General features: G+C 43.0%; 2 protein-coding genes across 2 annotated transcripts; both read right to left on the minus strand.

Moving 5' to 3' along the window:
* Nucleotides 1-1011: 1011 nt before the first annotated feature.
* LOC133127149 (tripartite motif-containing protein 16-like protein) lies at nt 1012-6787 on the minus strand. The gene is made up of 6 exons (XM_061239825.1): nt 6391-6787; nt 5624-5719; nt 5150-5383; nt 4835-4979; nt 4674-4715; nt 1012-3860 (listed from the first exon to the last, which is right to left on the minus strand). The coding sequence occupies exons 1-6, from the start codon at nt 6736-6738 to the stop codon at nt 3340-3342; spliced, it is 1386 nt and encodes a 461-aa protein (XP_061095809.1). The 5' UTR covers nt 6739-6787; the 3' UTR covers nt 1012-3339.
* Nucleotides 6788-8526: 1739 nt separating this feature from the next.
* On the minus strand, nt 8527-14321 carry LOC133127158 (tripartite motif-containing protein 16-like). Its single transcript, XM_061239838.1, has 6 exons — nt 13938-14321; nt 12084-12149; nt 11611-11844; nt 11297-11456; nt 10197-10244; nt 8527-9501 (listed from the first exon to the last, which is right to left on the minus strand). Exons 1-6 carry the CDS (start codon nt 14313-14315, stop codon nt 8972-8974), a joined length of 1416 nt encoding a protein of 471 aa, XP_061095822.1. The 5' UTR covers nt 14316-14321; the 3' UTR covers nt 8527-8971.
* Nucleotides 14322-16908: the final 2587 nt, after the last annotated feature.

A 16908-nucleotide genomic window follows, 5' to 3' on the forward strand; every position in this document is an offset into this window, starting at 1 on the left:
ACTCACTCTGACATACAGCAGTGTAGGGAACAGAATTAACCCAGCACTCACTCTGACATACAGCAGTGTAGGGAACAGGATTAATCCAGCACTCACTCTGACACACAGCAGTGTAGGGAACAGGATTAACCCAGCACTCACTCTGACATACAGCAGTGTAGGGAACAGGATTAACCCAGCACTCACTCTGACATACAGCAGTGTAGGGAACAGGATTAACCCAGCACTCACTCTGACATACAGCAGTGTAGGGAACAGGATTAACCCAGCACTCACTCACTCTGACACACCCTTTGGCTGGGCGGTAGGACAGGTCCTAACAGTACAGCACCCTTTGGCTGGGCGGTAGGGCAGGTCCTGGAAGTACCATTGGTCTGTCAGAGTGAGAGAGTGCTGGGTTAATCCTGTTCCCTACACTGCTGTATGTCATTTTATACAAACTGTGCAAACTGATGATTATTAAATCACATGGATTGGTCAGGGTGGGCGGCACGGATGGTGCAGTGGGTAGCACTGCCGCCTCACAGCAAGGAGGTCCTGGGTTCGAATCCCCGTCGGCCAGGGCCTCTCTGTGCGGAGTTTGCATGTTCTCCCCGTGTCTGCGTGGGTTTCCTCCGGGTACTCCGGTTTCCTCCCACAGTCCAAAGACATGCAGGTTAGGCTGATTGGAGAGTCTAAATTGCCCGTAGGTATGAGTGTGTGAGTGAATGGTGTGTGTGCCCTGCGATGGACTGGCGACCTGTCCAGGGTGTATTCCTGCCTTTCGCCCAATGTATGCTGGGATAGGCTCCAGCCCCCCTGCGACCCGGTTCAGGATAAGCGGGTTCAGATAATGGATGGATGGATGGATGGATTGGTCAGGGTGACATTGACATGATTGGCTGCATCATGTTGCTAGGCAGTTATGTCTTCTTCACTGGTTCTACCCCGTACTCTCCTCTGTTGAGTTGAGAAGTAAAAATCCTCATGTAATAAAGAGGCAACGCAGTCAGGAAAACACTCCACACTTGATCCAGTTATAAGGGTCTTTATTTCTGCAGAAAGAGTATGCCTGCTGACAAAGTCAACACTGTACCAAAAACATTGTACGAAAAAGAAGCGTAATTTACAGCACAATCCTTTGTACCATCTGAGAGGAACTGTGCAAACATACAGTGTGTGGGTCAGGTTCATGGATAACCACCTCATTCCATAAGAAAATAAAAATGTATCTCATCCTCCCTTTTGGTAATGATCTTGCTGAAGGCCTATAGGCGCTGGCACTGTCCGGACTGTGAGATACAATCAGGTTCACGCTGTTACTCAGTAATTTATATAAAACATTGATGCAATGCCAATCAGGACAGATCACATCATTATGGAAATATACACTCAGTGACCACTTTATTAGGTTGACATGTACACCAGCTTGTTAATACAAATATTGAATCATCCAGTCATGTGGCTGCATCTAAATGCGTACAAGCATGCGGACATGGTCAAGAGGTTCAGCTGTTTTTCAGACCAAATGTCAGAATGGGGAAGAAATGTGATCTAAGTGACTTGATCTAAGTGACTGTGGGATGATTGCTGGTACCAGACAGGGTGGTTTGAGTATCTCAGAAACTGCTGCTGGTTTCCTGGAATCTTCACGCAAAGTTTCATTGTTCCACTCACAACAGTATCTAGAGTTTGAAGAGAATGGTGCGAAAAACAAAAAACATCCAGTGAGCAGCAGTTCTGTGGGCAAAAACACCTTGTTAATGAGAGAGGTCAGAGGAGAAGTGCCAGATTTGTCGAAGCTGACAGGAAGGTGACAGTACTTACAGTACAATAACCACGCAGTACAACAGTGGTATGAGAAGAGCATCTCTGAACATGTCAAACCTCTAAGTGGATAGGCTACAGACCTAAACTTTCTAAAAAAAAGGCGAATAAATACCTAATAAAGTGCTCACTGATTGTATTTTGTACGTGGACTGCATTTATATAGCACTTTCATCCAAAGTGCTTTTCAACTGATGCCTCTCATTTGCCCACTCACACTCACCATGCAAGGCACCAGCAGCCCATCGGGAGCAATAGGGATGAGGTGTTTTACTGTGGGACACTTTCACGCACACCCTGGCAGACTTTTGAGCATGTAGTTGCTGCCACTTAATTGGCTGATTAAATATTTGCATTAACAAGCCGTTGTACAGGTCTGCCTAATAAAGTGATCACTGAGTGTCTGTTCTCGTGCTGAATTCATGTATGTTTGTGTATTTTGTGTGCATATACATAGGTGTGGTTGCGTCAGTGGGCATTGACACATTGTCATATTTGCTTTGTTTTAATGTGTGACTAGCAATGTACATAGACTAGCCTTTTATATGCATTGTCTGTGGCTTTTACTCTGTCCTCCCCAGTCTTAGCATTTTCTGTTCTTGCCCTGTGTTCATGTCTCTTATCCTCTCTCTCTTCCCGTAGTCCTTTTAGTCTGTTCATTCATTTATTCTTTTCACCTGGTTATTTGTTTCCCCAGCTATCACACCTGTTTGTCGTCTAGTCATTTACCTGTGTATTGATACCTGCCTGTTTGTTCTGTTCGTTGCTAGTTCGTCATTGTGCATGTCTGCTCTGTTCTATTCCAGCGTCTTAAGTTCCTGTCCCTTTACCTGTCTCTATTCTGTTCTGTTCGTTTCTTGGATCACCAGTTATTCGACCTCTGCTTGACTATTTGGTTTCTTGGATTGTGGATTCTGTACCTCTGCCCTGTTTTTGGACTTACTACCCGGTTTTTGCCTTATTCTTGGACTACACACTTGCAATTTGCTGTTATACTGTTTGCTGCATTTGGATTCCTGCATCCCTTTATTTGCCTGTATTATTAATGTTGGTAATACACTCTACATTCCTGAGTCTGCACTTGCTTCTTCTGTCCTGAAGTCTGACAGGAAGAATTTTGTTGGTGGATATGGTGTATGTGAAGGTGACTTTTGTAGTCCAATGCCAGCTTGTTTTGCCGTGACACTTTAATAAAAATGACATTTGGTTCAAATCATGCACTGGGCTTGTTCATTCAAAGAGTCAGGCTTGTTTTTACATTTTACATGTCACCCCAGTAAAGCTACACTCAACTCAACACGATATATAAATCTTGACTGTAGGGATAAATGGTATTGTAGCGGTAAACACAATGGCAATGCAAGCAAAAACCCAGATGGGCTGAGTGAATGTGCTCTGGATTCTACATTTATTTAAATCATTGAATCAGTTGATGTCCAATATTTCATTTAATTCATTTTCTGTGTGATTTGAATGTTTTTCCCTCTCTTTAATTACAGCTGATCTTGCTTTCAGTTTCTGACTCAACCCAGATCATAGTTTCACGGACGAGCTATCATACCAAACCCCAAACCCAGGATAGAGGGGCTGAGTGAATGTGGTCTGGACTCTGTGCAGGAGGGTCATTGTGCCAGAGACGCTGTAGAAGGACAGAGTTCCTGCCCTGTGATCCAGGTACACTCCTATTCTGGAGGAGGAGGGAGCAGGGATGTCAGTGCTCTCACTGTTGTGCCAGAAAGAGTAACCGGAGGGAGAGCAGCGCAAAGCCCAGGACTTCTCATTACCTCCCAGAGCACAGTCATTACCCCCTCCTTTCCTGCTGATCTCTTTATACGACACTGCTACAAAAACATACCCTTCTCCACCCCACTCAGCCTCCCAGTAACAGCGTCCAGACAGACCCTCTCTGCACAGCACCTGGTCCCAGCATTCAAATCTCTCCGGATGATCAGGATATGACTGGACCACTTCCACACGGGTCACCTCTCTGTTCCCCTCAGACAGACAAAGGTGATCATTCACTGTGTTGGGGTCCAGTGTGGGCTGACAGGAATCTGATGGAGGAGAAGAGATGAGAGCTGTAAGGTATGCAAGGAATAATCCTGGACAAGTTGGTCAATAAAGGCGTTTTCTTTCTTTTAAAGGTGTCTTCTACCAAAATATAAGCAGGGGTCGTTAATATTTTGGGGCAATTTGCGTTCTAAATAACCCTTTTTTTTGCCTTTTTTTGCTGATACTAACTACTTATAGACGTTAAGGTGGCTACTGCTTCAGCTCTTGCTGCTATGGTTACATATGTTGATTAAATCATGCTCAGCATAGATAAGCTAGGAGTTTAGCTGGCTAAGACTAAGTCCGGTTTTGAGAAATTTTTCTTGGTTAAATTCAAGGTTTTAAACCAGGCTTAAATCGGTTGCTTATTTGCAAAATCGCAACTTTTTATTCGTCATTTCCGGTCCAAATTTTTACACAGGTTTCACAACTGCATATTTGCAATTTAGCAGAAAAGTTTTCAGAAAATGGAATAACCAAAAAATAACATTGAAACATGAGAGTACATTTATTGAAATAAAAGTATATATTTTCTCCACATTGGAACATAACATGTTGATTATTATATGGATTATTTTATGCAGCCTTTTTTCTTCTTTTTTATTTAGGGTGCTAATAATTCTGAAGCCCACTGTATATTATCATATATGATCCATAGGTTTAATACCAGGATGACTGCAGCTGAATTAACAGGGATCTGATGGAGAAGATGTATGAGATCTCTAAAGCAAGTCACTTTTTTATCATATCATATTTATTTCTTTATTGTCTTGTGTTGCTTCATTCATTTAATTTATGTTTAATTACAGACTCACATTGTAAGAAGTCCTCTCTGGTCTTAGCAGAGCTGCCTTCCTCTGTGGTGAGAGAGATGAGAAGAATGTTGAGCTAAAAGTGAATCTTAGGCAGAGCACCTGAACAGTGTGTTGTGTGCAGTGCCTAAACACACTTTCTGCAGCAGGGTTTGTCCACCAACCTTTTCCAGAAACTTTGACCAACTCCACCTTGAAAACATCCTCCAGTCTCTCTTTCAGTTCAGAGACCTCAAAAGAGACATCTGTACTTTCAATAATGCAGGGTAAGTCTCTAGGTCCAGGAGGAGTACAGAGAGACTGACAGCTCTGCAGACAGACAGACACAGTAGAACATAGGGACAAACAACAAAACAAAAACAGTCTCAATACAGATTCCTGTGCAGATGCAAGGAGCAGATCTTTGCAAATGAGGAACACACCTCATCATGTGTGTACAGTGTACATAGTGCAGACTGTCAGAGAGCCAGTGATGTTACCTGGAGGAAATGGATGTGATCCTCTGTGGGTGAAAGCTGCTCCAGCTCAGCGTCTCTCCTCCTCAGCTCAGCAATCTCCTGCTCCAGTCGCTCCAGGAGTCCTTCAGCCCGACTCACTTCAGCCTTCTCCTGATCTCTGATCAGCTGTTTCACCTCAGAGCACCTTCTCTTAATGGAGCGTATCATCTCAGTAAAGATCCTCTCACTGTCCTCCACTGCTGCCTGTGCAGAGTGCTGTTAGGAGACACAGAGAGAGGAGGGCTGTACATATTAACTAGGCCTTTCACTCAGCTCTTACTGGGACCCCAGACAGCCTGTTCCCCACAGTGTGGCTCAGTGGGATTGGGCCCCACAGGGCTGGAAAGTGGCCCAACACTGGGCCCCTCACTGGCTGACTGGAGGAGAGCCCTGACTGAGCCCTGAAATGGCTCTTCCAGCAGCCAGCTGTTGTCTTCTCCTCTGGTCAGTACCCACCTTGAGTGACTGCACAGCCTGTCTCAGATCCTGCAGCTCCTTCTCTCTCTCCTGGATTCTCTGCTGGAATTTACTCTGTGTCACCCCCAGCTGCTTCTGTGGATAGATTATACGTAATATTACAGTACATGATGTTCACATTTGTTGACCCCATAAGTCAGACGCTTTTGTGGACATGTATTTGAAAAAAATAATACTGTTACAATTGTCATGTTGCAAAAAAAATATCCACACTGAATTTTGGTTGGTACTTCAGTTCATGCAGCATGGAGAAAACACGTATTAACTGCTTCTGCTATTTTAAGGCAAATGTGTTCTTCCAGTCCGTGTCCCTTGCCTGACCTCCACACAATGTTGAAACTTTCAAAAACATGTTCATATTTCAAAAACATGTTTACATTCCAAAAACATCTTCATAGTCTAAAAACATGGTCAATTTACAGCAGATCAGTGTGTGGAAGTGTACTGGCCTCATAGCTAAAGCTTCTAAACTGTGTGAGTGAACTAGCTCCTCCAGCCGTGTTGATTCTCATTCAGGGAGTGAATAGGGGGGTGAGGGGGGTGAACAGAGCTGTCACACAGAGCTGACTTGGTTTCACTTCCTGCTCTTACTGCTCGATCACTGTGGACTTTGGATCTGAAAATTACTGCGTTGTTTGGGAGTTTTTTTTTACATGTATGAAATGTTTAAAAATAAAATCGACTTAAATTAAAGAAATTCAATAAAACTGAAGTCTTTAACCAACACAGTAAGAGGCTAGACCCACCAGACAGGAATTGACAGCTTTGCTCTTTCTCCCAGTGCATACATCACACGCCACGTCTCCAGGTCCAGCGTAACAGTGAGCAGGAGGAGCAGCTTGGAGTCCTGTCTTCTTCAGTTTCTCCACCACTTCAGCCAGCATGGTATTTTTGTTCAGAACGGGCCTTGGGGTGAAGGTCTGTCTGCACTGAGGACAGCTGTAGACACCAGTATGATCATCCTGATCCCAGCAGCCCTTAATACAGCCCATACAGTAACTGTGTCCACAGGGAGTAGTAACCGGATCCTTCAGTAGATCCAGACAGATCGAACAGCTGAACTGGTCCTGATCCAGTAAACCAGATTCTGCCATTGTACTGCTTGAAAAGAAACAGAGTTTAGTTTTGTTTTCTCTGAAACTGTGTGAGAGAGCGTGGGAGTGACTTCCTGTTTCTGGCCACAGCTGCAGGAGGTTGGACTGAGACCAATCGAATCGACCAATCACATGAAGACTGAAGGGGTGGCCCATTTCTATGACATGAATCATTGCAACCCTAGTGTGTACAGATCATTTCCTGGCCAATGTTGACCAAATTCTTTGCTTAAAGACCAAATAATATACAATGAAAGGATACACAGTGGTCTCAGGTTGTATATGCAACAGGAGATAGTTGCAACCCGAAATAAGACTGAGTGGCATTTTTTGAAAAGCATACCAGTAATATACACGCACATACAACATTTTGGGGCATAACGTTGCTTTCCAAGGGGCTGTCCAAGTTACTTGGGGCTTATTTTCTCGCTGTAAATCATGAACATGCAAATGTCCCGATGCCAGGTATTACGAAGCCAGCTAGTCATCAGAAACTCTGCTCAGTATCTAAAATATCTTTCCTTGCTCACAACAATAACAACTATTGTTTATATACTGTATAAATCATATTTAGTGTAAAATGGATCTATAAGTAAAATGGATCTATAAGTGAAGATATACAAAAAATAGCACAAAAAAAAAAAAAATGTTAAAAGCCCTTAAAAACCTGATCCTGAGCTAACCTTAGGGAAGGGTTTCTGTCTGCAGGGCACAACAGCACCACCTGTGGCCAATGTGGTGCCTGTGGTCTAAAAGCACCAGGAGTGGAAGAGTGGCTGTCTACTGGTGCACAGGTAGCCCAGGTAGCCCAGGTAAATGGTAAATGGTTGGCATTTATATAGTGCCTTTATCCAAAGCGCTGTACAATTGATGCTTCTCATTCACCCATTCATACACACACTCAGTCACCGACGGCGATTGGCTGCCAGGCAAGGCGCCGACCAGCTCGTCAGGAGCATTTGGGGGTTAGGTGTCTTGCTCAGGGACACTTCGACATAGCCCGGCCGAGGGATCGAACCGGCAACCCTCCGCCTGCCAGACGACTGCTCTTACTGCCTGAGCCATGCCGCCCCACAGGTTAGCCAGGTAGCACAGGTTAGCTGGTGGACCTCGGTGTGGAGATAAGCAGTGGCTGGCTAACAGCGCAGCATTAGTGTGCTAGGCTGCTATAGCCACTATGCCCATGGAAGATGCAAATTTATTCAGGCAGAGCACATACAAGTGTCTTTGGTTTCTATGGGTAGCTCTGTCAAACAGATGATGTGATATCTGATAGCCTGCTGACCTTTCTTGAAACAAATATTTCAGAAATGAAGAGAAAGAAGGTGGACATTCCAATATTATTATTAGTCCAATATTATACCATTATTTCTGCCTGAGAAAAAATAAAATAGATCAGTGTTTCTGCTCAGGGAGGGAGGCTTGTTTTTCTGTTATTTCTCAGTGCTACTTTCCACAACATTAGCGGCAGAGCTGAACTCACCAGGGGCACAACCAGAACAGGTTGTCTTATTTATAATGGGCCTAAAAGGGCTATACTTGCTTAGGCACAGGTGAATTCCTTGCTGTATGCAAGCGCCCCCGATTGCCTCGGAATCACGGTCCGGGGCTTAAGAAGGCATGTGCGGAAGAAGCCTTGTCGTTCTCATTCTGCCCACCAGGGGGCAGGGTTGTAGTGGTGTTTCCTCAGTAGTACATGGGGGTTGTTAATAAACAGGGTACAGTTGGCCCCCAAATTGAAAAAAAATCATGCACAAATATAAATAAATAAATACATAAAGCAAGAAAAAAAACAAGAATGCAAATTTTATTTAATCGAGACAAAAATGATGAATACAGATTAAATCATACAGGAAGCACTGGGCAATTAGCTGCATTGTACAAGTCAGCTGATTGGATTTTAAAATAAGAATAAAAGAGAAAGTGGAAGAAATTACAGATTTTTCCAGATCTGCACACAGTACATCCATGTCAATTGGTCACAGTAAAACATGTAACCAATAAAGTTGTACATTTCTCCAAATTATTTACAGTGAGTATTTTTTAACAGTGAGAGGAAATAACTCCCAGAAAAATAAGAGAACACAATTTAAGACAAGCACCTTAAGGCTGCACTGGAAATGCCCCAAATGGGATTTAAACCTATAACTTCTGGGTTACAATTACAGCTCTTTTCAAGAGGAACCACACTGTCCAAAATGTCTAAAGAGCCCCCCGGTGATATTCTTATTACTTATTCCAGAACACTCAGTTTTACAGAGGAGCTGTCAGACCAAACCCTAAACCCAGGATAGAGGGGCTGAGTGAATGTGGTCTGGACTCTGTGCAGGAGGGTCATTGTGCCAGAGACGCTGTAGAAGGACAGAGTTCCTGCCCTGTGATCCAGGTACACTCCTATTCTGGAGGAGGGGGGGGGAGGGACTTTAATTCGTGAATTATCGTGCCAGAGAGAGCAACTGGATGGAGAGCAACACAAAGTCCATGAGTTTGCGTTGGCCCCCAGACCAGCGTCAGTGCCCTCTCCTTTCCTGCTGATGTCTTTATATGCAGCTGCTATATAAACACCCTTCCCTGTCCACTCAGCCTCCCAGTAACAGCGTCCAGACAAACCCTCTCTGCACAGCACCTGATTCCAGTCCTCAAATCTCTCTGGATGATCAGGATATGACTGGATCTCTGCCACAATGGTCACCTCTCTGTTCCCCTCAGACAGACGGAGGCCTCTGTGAGCAGTGTTGGGGTCCAGTGTGAGCTCACAGGCATCTGATGGAGGCATACGCAGAGAAGTACTTACTATAATATACAGTCACCAAGCATTTTATTAGCACTGAGTATTTATTAGACTTATTTTTTAGACTTCTACTGCTGTGGCCTATCCACTTAGAGTTATGATGCGCTGTGTGCTCAGAGATGCTCTTCTGCATGCCACTGTTGTAATGTGTGGTTATTCGCATTACTATTTGTATGAAGAACTGCTGATCTCCTGTGATTTTCATGCTCAAAAATCTAAACTCTCTGAGTTTGCAGAGAAAAAAAAAACATCCAGTGAGAAATGCCTTCTTAATGAGAGGTGTCAGAGGAGAATGGCCAGACTGGTCAAAGCTGACAGAAACGCAAATAAGCACACATTACAACAGTGGTTTACAGAAGAGCTTCTCTGAACACACATCCCAACATACCTCTGAGTGGATAGGCTACAGCAGCAGAAGACCAATAGGGCTAATAAATACTTATTGAAGTGTTTCATCTTCATGTTCAAAATAGTCCTTTTAGTTAACAGTTCAAGATTGTTTTTTTTTTTTTTTTACCAGTCAATGGTAACCTGTTTTTTGTAACAGCAACAGAAAAAAGTGCAATGAACAGTAAGTGGCAAATGGAACATCGCCACCTGCAAGACATGTAGAATAGCATTGACACCTACATTACTCTTTACAGTGCTATTTTAACAGTGGACTCACATTGAATGAAGTCTTCTCTGGTTAGCGGCTCTAGGACAAAGACATTGGCTGGAGACAAAATGAGAGATGATCAGCAGCAAGAACATTAGTTCCTGAACATATAAAATATCTCTTCATTTTCAATGGGATAAAAGACAACATTTTGAGGGGGAAAAACACAGAAGGAAACTAACAACAATTCAACAACATCATCATAGGGAAAGAAATGAGATATCTGCAATTAAAAAGGAAAAACTAAGGGAGAAAATCTGTGGAGGAGATTGTCTCTAAGTAGTTAACTGACTGCCAACCGACCAACTGCCAACCCAGCCAGGGTCAAACCAGCCGACCAACTGCCAACACAGCCAGGCTCAAACAAGCCGACCAACTGCCAACACAGCCAGGCTCAAACCAGCCTACCAACTGCCAACCCAGCCAGGGTCCAACCACCCGACCAACTGCCAACCAAGTATCAAGCTTGTGCGAGCAGCTTCAGCTTTTGATGAATGGCAGTATTTCTACTACACTACATTCCAGAGTACTTTGACTGCTCCATCAGCCAATCAGACCAGGGTAATCAGCATATTCCTCCCATGCCCAAATATGGAAAACCCTCCTTGCAATGCGGGCGCCCTTCCCTACAGCAGGGAAAAATGGCTGTGAATGCCTCAGCGCAGTACACACAGAGGCTTAATACAATTGGTGGGGCAGCCGACAAGGATTGTTTCAGTAAATTGTCTGTGTGAAATGGTACGTTCATAACTTAATAATGCTTAAGCATGTTGTTGCCACCAGTCTTTCCTGATGTTAACTTTATTCTTATCTGTCTCATTTTTTTTTCCAGTTTCCCTGATGGAAATTTATCTTTTCCCCAAACATGTTGGCTAGCTTTCAGTTGGTGGGCTTTTCCTTCATCAGATTACACCAAAACTAGTATTAATTTGACTTAGTTTGTGTATGCTTGGCTATGTGAGATTCCTTGTCATGCCCATGAAGCTGCCTGACATTGAAAATGTGAAATTTGAGAGCGAAAGAGAGATATGATCATTACATTTGTGCGAGACCTCAGCTATGTTTCTAATGAGACAAATTCAAAATGACATCCGTATGAGCAATTTCACCTGAATTGGAGATTTTGACAAATTCTTTATTGCAGACATCTTCCAGTTGCTCTTTCAGTACAGAGACAGATTTCCTCACAGCCTCAAAAGAGACGTGTGGACTGACAGTGATGCTGGGTAAGTCTCCAGGTCCAGGAGGGGCACAGAGAGACTGACAGCTCTGCGGACAGACAGACACACAGACACACAGACAGAGAACAGTCTCAGTACAGATTCCTGTGCAGAGGTCAGCAGATCCTTGTACATACATGGTGAAGTGTGTTCCTCATTTACAATGTACATAGTGCAGACTGTCAGAGAGCCAGTGATGTTACCTGGAGGAAATGGATGTGATCCTCTGTGTGTGAAAGCTGCTCCAGCTCAGCGTCTCTCCTCCTCAGCTCAGCAATCTCCTGCTCCAGTCGCTCCAGAAGTCCTTCAGCCTGACTCACTGCAGCCTTCTCCTGATCTCTGATCAGCTCTTTCACCTCAGAGCACCTTCTCTCAATGGAGCGGATCATCTCAGTAAAGATCCTCTCACTGTCCTCCACTGCTGCCTGTGCAGAGCGCTGTTAGGAGACACAAAGAGAGGAGGGCTGTGTATTTTAACTAGGCCTTTCACTCAGCTCTTACTGGGACCCCAGACAGCCTGTTCCCCAAGTGTGGCTCAGTGGGATTGAGCCCCACAGGGCTGGAAAGTGGCCCAACACTGGGCTCCTCACTGGCTGACTGGAGGAGAGCCCTGACTGAGCCCTGAAATGGCTCTTCCAGCAGCCAGCTGTTGTCTTCTCCTCTGGTCAGTACCCACCTTGAGTGACTGCACAGCATGTCTCAGATCCTGCAGCTCCTTTTCTCTCTCCTGGATTCTCTGCTTCTGTGGATAATATTTTTGTATCACATAATAATCATAATCATAATCATTAAAGCATAGAAAATTTTCATGTTCCAAATGAAACTACAAACTATGACATGTTTGTCAAACTGCTTTATGACTTTTAGATTTCAGATGTATGGAAGATCTCCCTAATAAATAAATTAAAGAAATTCAGCAAAGCTCTTTTCATAAGCCCATATATTATAGGTGACATCGGTTATCATGATTAAAAAAAAGCATATTATGTCTACCCCACATTTGCATGCATTGGGGATTTGATCGGGTTAATCGAAAATAATAATACATTGATTTCTTTAGTGGCGGCATGGATGGAGCAGTGGGTAGCACTGCCGCCTCACAGCAAGGAGGTCCTGGGTTCAAATCCCCGTTGGCCGGGGTCTCTCTGTGTGGAGTTTGCATGTTCTCTCCGTGTCTGCGTGGGTTTCCTCTGGGTACTCCGGTTTCCTCCCACAGTCCAAAGACATGCCGGTTAGGCTGATTGGAGAGTCTAAATTGCCCGTAGGTATGAGTGTGTGAGTGAATGGTGTGTGTGCCCTGCGATGGACTGGTGACCTGTCCCTGTCCCTGTGCCTTTCGCCCAATGTATGCTGGGATAGGCTCCAGCCCCTCTGCGACCCTGTTCAGGATAAGCGGGTTCAGATAATGGATGGATAGACGGATGATTTCTTTAGTTGTGGATGGGAAATTGTATAAGGCTTTTAAAGTTTTATATAAAGCTCCTGTCACGTGTGTGCATGTAAATAATCTTGACACAGGCAGACAGTCTGAGGTGTTCGCCCTTTACAGAGTTTATTGTTAATGAGTGAAATTTGCAGCGTCAATTCGTGACGTTCATAATAGCATTCTCTTGTCCGCAGATGATATTATTCTAGTTGCAAAAAAAAAAAAAAGATTAATTTAGAGAAAATGCGAAATATTTAGAATATTGGTGCTATTTCTATATCTGTGGTGCTATAAGTGCACTCTGTCGCTAGGGGAAGACCAGGGTACCATATTACACAACAAGGTAATTTACTTTAGAGCTCAGTTCTTTTTTTATACGTATTTACTCATTAAGACCAATCAATTATAATAGTTAACTATTAACTATTACTTCTATCAGCGCTTGGGACCCAGTCCCAGAGTGTTAGTATTACTACTAATCACTCTCTAACACTCTCAGCACTTAATGTGAACACTTAGAGTGTTAGTGAGAGCATACAGGCTCTAGTGTTTGAATTACTCCCTGAGTGATGGGCCCGTCAGCCCCAAGTCAAACGGGGTACCTTTTAGTGATTTACTATGGCCTCACCTGAGTGTCCTTTTTTTTAGGATCGCGTATTGGTTACCCCACACATAAACGTCTCAGAACTGGACTGGATACCATCATTCTTCCCCATCGTCTGATGAAACAGATCCCAGTAAAAACAGCGATAGCTATACTTGAGTTTAACTTTCATATTTATTTGCAAAGAAATTACAGAAAGTGAGAAAGCTTACCGGCTTTCTGATTATATAGTGTGTGATATCTATATATATATAGAATGTGATTGTTACATTTCAGTATTTTACTATTATAATATTTGTATAAGTGAAGTTTATTCATAAAAGAAAAAATAAATGGCTCTTTGTGCAGAGACGTGTGATTTCTGTTGTTTCGTAAGGATGAACATGAGGAATAGTGATAATACTCTTATCTGTGCTGCCTCTGAGAAGCATGGATTTCTGCTGTATGAGTTATGGGCTGTACATCACTTAAAACATATGTGTAAGAGTTTCAGTCCTTACCTGTTTCTCAGTCCTTTCTGCTGCAGCTGAGACTGTATCATGGCCTCTGTGTTCATCCATCACACACAGATAACAGATACACTGCTGATCGGTACAACAGTAAACCTCCAGAACTTTGTCATGATGAGAGCAGATCTTCTCCTGCAGGTTTCCAGTGGCTTTCACCAGTTTGTGCTTCTTAAAGGCAGGAGATTCATAGTGAGGCTGGAGGTGAGTTTCACAGTAAGACGCCAGACACACCAGACAGGACTCGATGGCTTTGTGCTTTCTCCCAGTGCAGACATCACACGCCACGTCTCCAGGTCCAGCGTAACAATGAACGGGAGGAGCAGCTTGGAGTCCTGTCTTCTTCAGTTTCTCCACCGCTTCAGGCAACATGGTGTTCTTTTTCACTTAAAACAGGCCTTGGGGTGAAGGTCTCTCAATGGCAGTAGATTCTTTTCAGAGACAGAAGGGAAGACAGCACCGAGACTGATGCAAGATCCTTTTGTATGTTTGCAAGGCATGGCAGAGCAGAATTCCTGAGCTGAATTCACCTATGGCAGCCGTTGCAGCCCAGATGAATTAGAACAGCTGTTGATTTACCCGTTTGTCCAGAACACAGTGCACAATAGAAATGGAAACCTTTAAGTTTTGTTTTCCACTAACAATACAGGAGAAATGAAAGAATGCAGTCGCATTGAGTTTTTGTTTCCCACTGTTACTGTGTGTGTGTGTGTGGGGGGCTTGCTGTTTCCCATGACATTTAAATCACTTTTGTGCTTTTATGGGATTAAATGGAGCGCCATAGATTGAACACCATCAGCCAAATGACATGTAACGTAATGTGATGATGACAGGCAGACGGGTTATCAAGTCTCTTATGGGAGAGAGGACCCTGGGACAGGGTGAAAAAGCTTGGGAATCGCAGGTCACAGGTCACAGGGGGAAAAAGCTTGAGAATCGCAGCTAGAGTACAACGGCGTCGACCTGAATTAGTCTTAGCGGTTGCGTTTGTCTGAAAGGCTGCATAACGTACACGCTAAGGTAGGGTAAAGCAAACTAACCGCAAACTAACCACCATAAATTCAAGTGTGCCTCAGGCCTACCAGTGATAGAAGGTAGGCCTCACCCCACCTTGCTATGCAATATTCAACACAGCCTGTTCCAAACGTCACACTCCGTGTTAATGAAGAGCAGAATCTTTTAATGAGTATTTTCTTTAGTGACAGCCACATTTTTCTGTGAGTGCTGATGCATACATAAGGCATTTTTTGGATGTTAGCCAACCTCAGCCAGTAAGGCATTGCTAATAACCAGCCTTCTGAAGGCCTCCTTTTGTTTGGCCTGGACATACCTGTTTGTCCTGAACACACTTCAGTGGAAATGGAAACCCTTAAACTTTTCCCCACAGACAGAAGTAGACACAAAGATGTCTCAGTGTCTTTGAAAACAAAGGGCTCACTGCCCGTACATCTTCGATCGGTCTCATTACGGAAGCCACGAAAACGATCCGTATGAACTACTGTCAATTACACAGAATAGACTACACCTCAATGGAAAAACTCTGCACTGGACACCATTCATCAACCACTTGTATTCCTGATTATTATTATTATTATTATTATTATTATTGCCTTTGACTGATTTATCCATTTTGCCTCAATAATGATCACACATTGAGATGTTATCACACACATACACACACAAACACACACTCCAGTCCAAGAGTTTATATTGCTTTATGCTTCTTTTTTATTAATAGGATCGTTTTTGTTTTGTTTTTTCTTAAAAATACATTCCAGTAAGACAGCCAACCAAAATGAATAATTACAGAGACAATACACAATATACATTGATCTGGGAGGAAAATAAACAATCCACAGTATTTACAATAATCAATAATCAATCTGTATTTCAATCTCCGATGTAAGTGTCACATAACGGCATGCTTCTCACCTTCATCGCCATTCCTGGCCAACATATTGTCATAGGACGCCACCACCACCTCTTGCTTTGGTTTGTTGTCCCTCAGAATTGCTTATGTAATAATGAGCAACGATACAAACACACCTGCCCTCCCAGGGGGGAGGGAGAAAAAAATAAATAAATAAATAAAATAAAATAAAATAAATAACATATGAAAATAAAATGACAGACATACCTAGCCGTTAATCCATGATGAATGATCATTTGGGGCCATAACTTATCTTAACTTTATCCTCGACACCCAAATATCTGAATGGCGCCCATTGGAATGTAAAAACACCACATATGTAGTGGGCAATATGCCAGCCGGATCAAGAACAAAAAAAAGAATAGAATTTGAATTTTTTAATTCCCTTTAAAATGCCAACTGTACAAAATAGATCTTCTTCCTTAAGTTTCAGATAGGCATCAATGTGGTGATGATCAATTATTAAAAAATAATTTAAAAATAACAATTGGAACAAGCCCAAAGTCCTTTTTATTTATGAATTATTTTCTAGTCTATGTCCCATACTGGCAGCTTACAGGCCTCTGTAAACACACTAGTCCCAAAAAGCTCTCTATCACCATCGATCTCTATCTATCAGAGGTGAAAATAACAAATTACTCGCATACACTTGATGGTACTGCACTTGGCAGACTTAATTACCTAGTGTACTTTTGTATTTATGTTTGTTAGTGAAATTTGTGTCATTTGCTGTTTGTGGTTTGTATGAAAATTTTTGTTTGTAAATAATGTGTGCTGCTGCCTTTCATGGCCAGGTCTCTCTTGAAAAATAGATTTTTGATCTCAATGGGACAAATTTAGATTCAGATTTCCTTTACTGACATTGGAATACCACAAAATTCAGAGTTCAGTGTGGTGATGGCCTTGGGATAAAAACTGTTCATTAATCTTGTGGGTCCAAAACATTCAATGTTTGGCAGTGTTCCGTTCACGTATGAATGCTGCAGCTAATAAGTTATGCTGTTATTGTCATAGGGAGGACAACCGAAAAATTTA

Source organism: Conger conger, chromosome 4 (assembly GCF_963514075.1).
Source record: "Conger conger chromosome 4, fConCon1.1, whole genome shotgun sequence".
NCBI classification, from domain to species: Eukaryota; Metazoa; Chordata; class Actinopteri; order Anguilliformes; family Congridae; genus Conger; species Conger conger.

Excerpts from the sequence above, each read along its gene's own strand:
- LOC133127158 (XM_061239838.1), bottom strand. The coding sequence starts at position 14,315 with ATGTTGCCTGAAGCGGTGGAGAAACTGAAGAAGACAGGACTCCAAGCT. Across the intron at positions 10,245-11,296 it reads TGTCAAAATCTCCAATTCAG|CCAATGTCTTTGTCCTAGAG; the intron begins GTGAAATTGCTC and ends TTTTGTCTCCAG. Across the intron at positions 9,502-10,196 it reads CAGAGAAGACTTCATTCAAT|ATGCCTGTGAGCTCACACTG; the intron begins GTGAGTCCACTG and ends TGCCTCCATCAG.
- LOC133127149 (XM_061239825.1), bottom strand. The coding sequence starts at position 6,738 with ATGGCAGAATCTGGTTTACTGGATCAGGACCAGTTCAGCTGTTCGATC. Across the intron at positions 5,384-5,623 it reads AGGCTGTGCAGTCACTCAAG|CACTCTGCACAGGCAGCAGT; the intron begins GTGGGTACTGAC and ends GTCTCCTAACAG. Across the intron at positions 3,861-4,673 it reads CAGAGAGGACTTCTTACAAT|ATTCCTGTCAGCCCACACTG; the intron begins GTGAGTCTGTAA and ends CTCCTCCATCAG.